We start from the raw sequence: 9,658 nt of genomic DNA on the forward strand, positions 1-9,658 counted from the left end.
ATCCCTGGCTCCATCAAACACATTGACTTAGCTGCTCTAGGCATTACCTCATCTTGATATCACTATGCCCATTCTTGTTCAGGCCAGCACTTCTGGAGTAGGACCTGTCAACAATAATACCCCTGATATGAGGAAAGATAGGCGACAGATCATAGCAACCTTCACCAGAACTCCTCCAATCACAAAAGTGTACTGCAGAAAGAAGCTCAAAGGAAGGACTGAGAAGGAAAATGATCAACTGCAACAGAAAAGAACTCCTATTTTCTCTGAACTAGCGGAAGATTACACGATAGTTGATGACCATCTTGATGCACAGGAAAACAGTGGCAAGAACACTAAGAAAGGAAAGTGCAACACTCCTGTTTCAGTCAAGAACCTCAGAAGAAGCAGTCGACTGAACGCTGCTCTTGATGGCCACAAACTTGAACAAGCATCCTCCTCAAAGGGTCCTACCACCAGAAGCAAGACTAAGGGCAAGAGAGTTGCTTCACAATCTTCTCTCATGGATAAAATTTTACTTCCTCATACATGCCCTGGCGTCAACTTTCCTAGCTTATCTGACTTAAAGAAGTGTGCTGAAATGGGTTGTGCTTACCCTGAAATTCCTATTGTTGAAATTCAGAAGGTGGCAACCCAGAAGTACCGGATCGCTCCTTCGGAGGTGACGGCAGAGCTACTCATCTCATCAAGAATAGAGCTTGAAACAAATGAAGGGAGGAGTAGCCAGGAGAACATGCCACCAGTTATTAATGGATAGTGCCCCCCAAGACTTCTATTTCGACAGGGAATGTCCTATGTTAAGCTGCTATAAAAAGTCTGTTCTGAACCTGTTTTGGACGTGTCTGTTGTTTTGTTATTGCAAGAACTCTGGTGGATGGACTTGCAATCTTCTTTGTCATTATCCTGGTAGTCCACAAACCTGCTCATGTCAGATCGGTGTCAGCTCTTATGCAGATTTAGATTTGGCTTATTTTGGCTGGTTTCAATATGGCTATCCTAATAATGCCTCCCATTTTTGGTGTTGTGGCTACTCTCTGAATGGTGGTTTTCTTGCTCTGATATGGCTCTATCATGATACTATGGTGGCCTACCTATGGTTGGGGTACCTTCAGTCACGCCACTTCAATTTTCATGGATTATAACAACCAAGGTAGTCATCAGAGTATAAATTGGAACATTTTGAACTGGAACATACGTGGACTGAATTCAGATGACAAATACAATGCGATAAAAGCAAAAATAGAGGAAAGTGCATGTTCTGTCTATTGTATTCAAGAAACAAAAAGAGACCATTTCGATCATAGCTTTATCAAAAAGCTAGCGCCTAAACGTTTCAGCAAATTTGAATACTCTCCCTGGCTCGACGTCCGGGGCGACTCCCAGCTGGTCATCGACTAGGTCATGAAGGAGTTAAGCTGCCACAACGCCAAGATGGCTGCGTATTGTCGAGAGGTCCGCCAGCTGGAGGACAAGTTCAATGGTCTCGAGCTCAATCACATCCCAAGGCGGCTTAACGAAGCAGCCGACACGCTGGCAAAGATGGTGTCCGACCGAGAGCCGGTGCCAATAGGCATTTTTGCCAGTGACCAGTACAAGCCCTCGGTCCGCTACGAGGAGCCAGAATGAACTAGTGACAGGTCATCGACCCCGGGCTCAGGGGTGACCAGCCCTCAGCTCCCCCTGACCTCGAGGTCATGGAGCTTGACGTAGACCCAGTGGCAGAGCCTGACCCTCTTGCTGACTGGAGGACGCCTTACCTCGATTACCTCCATGAGGTGCTACCGACGGACAAAACGGAGGCTCGGCGGCTCGCGTGTCGCGCCAAGTCATTCACTGTTATTGAGGGGGAGCTCTATAAGCGAAGCCACACCGGGATCCTGCAGCATTGCATTCCCATCGAACAAGGGAAGCAGTTGCTGAGAGATGTCTAGATCAACAATGTAAATGGATATCTAGTTTGTTTGTTTCAAGTGATATCTAGACTCAAGTATTTCATCAAGTATTCACAAGTGATGTCTAGATCAACTCACAAGTGATATCCTATAAGTGGTACTCATGAAGATAGCAAAGGTTCAAGAAATGGTTTTTATTGATAAATCTAACAAGTGGTTTCATACTAGAAAATTCTTTCAAGTGGTATCACATCTACATGTGGTATCAATCATGCAAAACGATGGTTCCACAAGTGATCCTCAACTTTAAGTGATCATCAAATGAAGAATGCATCCCTTACCTACAAGAGCTTAAGTTTATCAAATGGATGACCCATGCTATCACATAGGGGGAGGTGTGCCACAAATTGGTATCAAGGTCAAAGATCCTATGTGTGGTATCTCAAGAAGCTATACAAGTGGTGTCATTCCAACAATCAAGTGATGTCCATCAAAAATGCAAGATTCAAGCCTCAACCATCTACCCCAAATACAAATCTTTGCATCAATGAGAAGCACACCTTTTATGGAAATTGATGACAAAGGGGGAAATATTGTACAAAGATATTAAAGCTTTGCTTTGGGAGAGATTGTGAAAGCTTTGGGGGATAGATTGAGAAGATATGAAAGCTTTGGGAGAAATTGAGACAAAGAAGTAGAGGTTGGACATGGACATGGACAAAAAGGGAGCAACATTGAAGGATGTGATAGGATCAAAATTCTTGGACAAGAGAAGCACACAAGCAGGGCGAGCAAGCTCATGAACTTTGATTGATTGCATTTGATATGTGCATATTCATGTGCTTGCTTGCATTGCATAAGCTTTTAAATTCAATATGCATGCTTGTATGGTGTATGCTAGTTGTAGAATTTGAATGATGATTTGATAACTAGCATACATAGGATGGTAGCTAGACTTATATTTTTACACGGGGTACTAGAACCTTGCTTATAATGTTGATCTCATGAGGTTTCTAGTGTTTTTGTTGTCTTGCTACTCATGATGCTAAGGATGGTGCTAAAAGTGCAACTCTGATTGGTATCACGCTTCAAAGGTTATTCTATACACCTTAGCATCACTTAGTAGTGATAACACTCCACAAATTTCATATTCATGCATGTGCGCAAACTTGAAACCAAATCATTTTAGCACACATGTAGGGGGAGCTATCACTTCCAAGTCGGGTTTTATGATGCTTATCCAAATCTTAACATAGAGCTTAAATGTTGGATAAGTGGCATAAAATCCAAATCAAGTTGGCAATTTACACTTGTGTGAAGTGCTAGCTTGAAATAAGCTTAATTTCCATATCTTTGTAGAGTTGTCATCAATTACCAAAAAGGGGGAGATTGAAAGGTCCTTGTTTGGTTTTGGTAATTGAGTGACAACCTTAGGTGGACTAATGTATTTAAGTGAGATACACAGGTGATTAGTCAACAGGTACATGTGTGTGAGCAACATATGCCATGATGGTGATGATGGCTCAAAGATGTTGCAAAGCTCACACATGTGATGATGAAGGAGTTTATTGCACATGAGACATGACATGGAGTCATGTGATCAAGGTGGAGAAGATCAAGACATGACTTGACTTGATGAACCGGTTGTAAGCGTGAAGGGCAAGTCAGAGGCTTTGGAGTGATGGACCGCGTGGCGGTAAAGCTTAAGCAAGACTTGGCACCGATGGACGAAGGCAACGGTGAAAAGCAAGTGAAGTCAAGATCGATGAACCAATACGGTCACGTGATGATATAAAGTGGATCATATCATTTGGTGATTGGTTGGTGCATGTGTTGCATCAAAAATGGAGGAGATGGAATGGAATGCGTAAGGCAAAGGTATAACCTAGGGCATTTCATTTTACCGGTCATAGGTGTGTAGAGAAGTTTATGACCGGGTTTAAGATAGATGGTCATACTATCAAGAGGGGCAAACTTGTTTGCATATCGGTCATCTAGTGCCACTCGAGTGATCTAACTTTGCATCATCGCCAGGATCGAGTGGCATGGCAAGTTGAGTGGCTAATCCTTTGAAAAATGTTTGTGACAAGCTAACACACATACACATGGTGGTGTACACTTGGTGGTGTTGGCACATTTGCAAAGGAGAAGAAGTTGGTGAAGAAAAGGAGTTGAATGTGCTAGTCATGGGGTGACCGAACGCGTCCAACGTGAGGACCGGATGCATCCGGTATCTTTCCGACATGACCGGACACGTTCGATATCCATACTGGACGTGTCCGGTATTCTGGCCAGGCACGATAGAGTTGATGAGGTGACTAGACTCTGGGTCATAGCAGTGACCGGATGCTGAGAAATCACTATTTAGCGTCTGGTCGAGGTGACGTTGGGCGTGGGTATTGGTCCAAAGAGGACCAGACGCAGGGGTGCATCCGGTCAGCCACACCGGACGCGTTCGTTCGTAGTTGAGCGGCTCTAGGAGCTCTCCGGACTCGACCGGACGCAACGACCAGATGCGTCCGGTGTGAACCAGCAGGACTCGTGTTCTCAGCGCTATAATGGAGCGTCCGATTGGCCTAGAGCGGCTCTAGGAGCTCTCTGGACTCGACCAGACACTGCGTCTCCCGCGTCCGGTCATTTTCTAACATTGTGTCCGATCACGTGGTATTACTGTGCGTAGAGATAGCCATTGGGCACCAATGGCTAAACATTTGAAAAGGGACACATGGTGGTCTGGTCGTCCCGAAAAACACCCAGTGAAGGGGTAACGACTATTTTAGCCCATGGGGCTATAAATAAAAGTGGTGGTCGGCCTTTGGCCATAAGCTTAGAAGAGCTTAGCACACTAGAGCCTTAGTGGCTTATGTGGTAGTGCTTGGGAGCCCTCCATCTCACATATGCTTGATAGTGATCATCCGATTGTGTGAGAGAGCGATTCTAGTGCGATTGCATCGTGAGGTTGCATAGAGTGGCACTAGGTGATTGAGTTGCAAGCCGGTGGTGCTTGTTACTCTTGGAGGTTGCCACCTCCTAGATGGCTTGGTGGTGGTCTCCGTCGAAGCCCGCAAGAAGCTTGTGTAGTGCTCCGGAGAAGAGCTTTGTGAGGGGCATCGTGCTCGCCCTGCGGGAGCTACGAAGAGAAACTTTAGTTGAGCGTGTCATTGAGCTACCCTCACTTTTGGGGTAGGTTCTTGTGGTGCCTGGCGTGCGGACTTGGCGGGTGATGCCAATTAGCCGTCGAACCACCAAGTGAGCGGTCGACACAATGGGGACGTAGTGTGTTGGCAAGCACGTGAACCTCGGGAGAAAATTCACCGTGTCAACATTGTTCTTCCCATTGGTTTGCCATCCCCTTACACAAGCTTGTAATTACTTTCACATACATTGTGCTTGTGTAGTTGCTCTTATAATTATTTAGCTTGTGTAGCTTGCTAGTTACCTTCTTGTTTGTGTAGCATAGAAGTAGCTTTCTTGCGTGGCTAATTTTGTTTGTGTAACCTTGTTAGTCACATTGCTTAGTTTGTGTAGCAAAGTATTGGCGCTCTCTAATTTGGCATTGGTTGCCTTGTTTTTGAGCATTGCTAGTGAGCTTAGGAGCTTTGTGCTTTTGCTTACTAGAATTGTGTAGGAGCTCCCCGGTGTGCAAAATACTAGTGGCATAGGTTTGTGTGACCTTGCTCCTAGAATTGGATAGGTGAGCTCTAGCTAGCCCAGCACCTTTGTTGCCTAATTAGGATTTTTATAAGGTGCTTGTGAACTTTGATAGAGGGGTGTAGTCTTGGCTAGACCGATTGTTTTAATTCCGCATTTGTTTCGATTAGACAGCACGGTTAAATTTAGAAAGGACTATTCACCCCCCTCTAGTCTGCCATCTCGACCCATCACTAGGACCCTGGTCGGAAATGCATTTTGACAGGGCTTCTACTAGCTGACTGCAGTAGCCAACGCTGAACAGATTGTGCGCACCTGCGAAGGGTGTCAATACTACGCTTGGCAGACCCACCAGCTGGCCCAAGCACTCCAAACGATCCCCATCATAGGGCCATTCGTGGTCTAGGGGCTCAATATGGTCGAACCTCTCAAGAGAGCGCCCGGGGGCTATACGCACTTGCTTGTCACCATAGATAAGTTTACAAAGCGGATAGAGGCTCGGCCGATCTCTGTGATCAAGTCCGAGCAAGCCGTGTTGTTCTTTCTTAACATCGTCCATCGCTTTAGAGTCCCAAACTCCATTATCACGGACAATGGCACACAGTTCACCAGGAAAAAGTTCCTCTGATTCTATGATGAATACCACATCCACGTCGATTAGGCCGCCGTGGCGCACCCCCGCACGAATGGGCAGGTCGAGCGCGCGAATGTCATAGTCCTACATGGTCTCAAGCCTAGGATCTTCAACCAGTTGAACAAGTTTGGTGGACGATGGGTTGCGGAGCTCCCCGTGGTGCTCTGGAGCCTGAGGATGACCCCCAGCCAGACCATCGGCTACACATCCTTCTTCATGGTCTATGGTTCCAAGGCTATCCTCCCGACCTACCTCGACTATGGAGCGCCAAGGGTCAGGGCGTACAACGAGCAGGGAGTCGAGGGGTCCCTCGAGGATGCCATGGATCAGCTTGACGAGGTGCATGATGTTGCCCTCCTCCACTCAGCTAAGTACCAACAGGCGTTGCGCCGGTACCATAGCCGTTGGGTGCGGGGTTGGGCCTTCAACATCGGGGACCTGGTACTCCGCCTCGTCCAGAGCAACAAAAACCGTCATAAGCTCTCTCCACCATGGGAGGGACCATACATCGTCCCAGAAGTGCTCCGACCCGACACCTACAAGCTGAAGACCATCAACGGCAAGGTCTTCGTCAACGCATGGAACATCAAGCAACTACGTCGTTTTTACCCTTAGCATATGCGTGTGCCCATGAAAACTATGAATGGTGTTTCTGAAATACAAAAATGCTTTATTTTTCGCTATCTTATCCTCGATCCTTAGTGACACCCGACCCCAGAAATGACACAGGGCTAGGCCTCACTCGAGGGCTGATAAGAGCATACCTATTCAGAAATAATCACTATGCCTGACCCCTTCTCACATTAAGATCTAAAAGCGAGAGCTGTGGAAACGAACACTGAGTAAAGTTGGTTGAACTGCAAGGAACCTATGCCCCAGCGGCTACGGTGTTCTTGCTCACTAGTGTGATCAGGATTCTTTCGCCCGTGCCTTAAGCTTTCTAGCCTTAACAACAGAAAAGGATCAGAATGCAGTAACCTTTTTATAACACAAAAGAACTAAAACTTGTTCATTTATTACAAGACCATCACTTCGTTTATCTAACTAACTAATTTTTCATGGGGATGATCTCATCCTCTATCTTGGTAGATAAGTCCTATGCCAGAGGGGCCACCCCCTTCTCGATGTCCTCTAGCTCGGCATCGAAGTAGCCGAGCGCAAAGCCTTGGCTCATCGTCGCTAGATCGATGTTCTCATAATGAGAGCAAGCGATCATGAACGACCAATTGATGCCAAAGCAGAGCACGCCTCTCGCAATGTCGTGTGCCCAATCCATGATCTGGACGGCGCAAACCATGAATGAGCTCATGTCCTACGTCGGGGCCAGCTCGAGGTCGCTACAGACTAGCTGGACGGCGACGCACAGGGTATCATGCTCTTCGCTCTCCTTTAGGAGGGTGGCTTTCACCTCGCCGAGCTCCTTCTCTAGGCTGTGGCTCTTCATCACCTCTGCCATGAGCCTGCCATCAAGACATGTCCAAGTCACATACTAACCGTGTCAAAAGGCCTACCATGGATTCTAGGGAAAAAGACAATGAGGGAAACCGGAGGCTTACCGTCCATGTTTGCCCAAAGCTTGCGCACCTCATCGCGCTGCCGGGTCACCTCGGCCTCCAGGCGTCGGACCTCTTCCTAGCGCTAACCGACCTCCGTGGCGAGCCTGGTAGACACGCCCTTGGCCACAACATTTAGGTCCCTCTCCCCCCTCAAGCTCACCCTCGAGGAGATCAATCCGCTGCTGGGCGTCGACGCGCTCCTAGCGTGCCAAGTCACACTCTGTGAGGAGCCCCTCTATGGCCTGGAGCAAATTGTCTCGCTCATTCCATAGCCGCTCGGCCCCCACGGTGTCCGTGCATGCCCTCTTGATCAGGGCCATGAGCTTATCCTTGGCCTCATGGGCATCATTGCGAGCATCTTTCTCCCTGACTCAGAGGTCGGCCAGCTCCCAGGAAGCGGTGGCAAGCTCAGCCACCTCCTGACGGGCGGCAGCGAGCTATGCAACCAGCCCCTCACTCCACCGCGTCTGTTCGGAGAGGCGGTCCCAAACATCCTTCTCGCGATGAATGAATTGGGACTTCTCCCGGCTGCGGACCATAAGGCACTGCGTAGAGACAAGACTTAGAGGCATGGAAAGGGAAAATGAGGGTCAGAAACATGGTCATATCATACCTGGACAACCGGGGTGATGATGTCGCGCAACGAGCTCAGTGCGGTGGTCAGAGCGTGAACTGCGGTCCCAACCTTTATGTGGATGCTCCCCCATTCCCTCTCCTTAGTGGCGTCATTGAGGTCAAAAAGCATAGCCCCTAGGTACCGCCGGTTTGCCCACCAGATCTGGGATCCTCCCCACACGTGCGGGTCGCCCTCCACCCGGACTAGAGACCAAGATGGCTCTGCGCTGATCCCAAGCGGCGCCGACCCCTCTTGTGACAGCAACTCCTCTAGAGTGGCCCCTCCGGCGATAGAGGGGGTGGGTGACATGGATACGGAGGCCTGCCCCATCACCACATCCACTAAGGATGCCTCGGGTGTGCCCTCTTCTGTCTGCCCTACCGTAGATGTGCCACCTGCACGGACTACGACTTCGGTTGCGCCGTCTCCGCCTGTGAGGTCGCAGCCGCACCCGGCCACGCCACGTCTACCACGGACATCTCGGGTGCATCCTCCTCCATCCGCCCCATCGAGGAGGCAGCCACCCACGTAGATGATGGCTTTTGCTGCACCGCTTTCACCTATGATGTCGTTGCCACACCTGTCCACACCACGCCCGCCACGGGCGCCCCGGACACGTCGTCCTCTGTCTGCTCTCCCGTGGACATAGCCATCGGCTGTGCCTCCCTAGTCGATGCCATGGCCGCCCCAACACCACTCCCACTCACCTCCGGTGTAGCGCCAGCCGACTCCTAGCGCGTCTGCTAGAGGGCGAGGCTCTTCTTCGGTGCAACGCCACTCCCGCTCACCTCCGATGCGGCGCTAGCTAGCTCTTGGCGCATCTACCGGAGGGCGAGGCTCTTCTTTGGCGCAAGCCTCAGGGGAGTCCCATGTCCTCCGACGCTGCAAAGGACATGACAGTCAGTTTATGGCAAAAATTCGTTAGAGCAGAAGGACGAAAAAAACTCTTAACTCACCTCGACGCCACCGGGTGATGATGTTTTGGGGCTGGTCCGCCCGACCTCGGCTGCTCCTCGTCAGCACATTGCCGCTTCAGGCCCTCCCTCTGCTCGGAGGGTCTGGATGGAGCGGAGCGGCCGGTTCCCACCGACTCCAAGGGTGCCGCGGAAGGCCTGGACGAAGCGGAGCGGCCGGTTCCCGCTAACTCTGGGGGCACTGCGGAAGGCCCAGACAGAGCGGGGTGGCTTGATTCCGTAGGCTCCGACAGTGCGTCCTCCCCCTCTTGCCCCGAGGCATGCCACAGGAAGGGCCTCACCTATGGCAGAGATGGATCCACATCCCCGCCACCCAACTCGTCCCATTGGATGGG

The 9,658-nt window shown here is 49.7% G+C and overlaps 1 protein-coding gene across 1 annotated transcript; it reads left to right on the forward strand.

The window, feature by feature from the left end:
* The first annotated feature begins 1,431 nt into the window (after positions 1–1,431).
* LOC136489215 (uncharacterized) lies at positions 1,432–6,792 on the forward strand. Its single transcript, XM_066485920.1, has 2 exons — positions 1,432–1,602; positions 6,205–6,792. The coding sequence occupies exons 1-2, from the start codon at positions 1,432–1,434 to the stop codon at positions 6,790–6,792; spliced, it is 759 nt and encodes a 252-aa protein (XP_066342017.1).
* Positions 6,793–9,658: the final 2,866 nt, after the last annotated feature.

This window comes from Miscanthus floridulus, chromosome 10 (genome assembly GCF_019320115.1).
Source record: "Miscanthus floridulus cultivar M001 chromosome 10, ASM1932011v1, whole genome shotgun sequence".
In the NCBI taxonomy this organism is placed as follows: Eukaryota; Viridiplantae; Streptophyta; class Magnoliopsida; order Poales; family Poaceae; genus Miscanthus; species Miscanthus floridulus.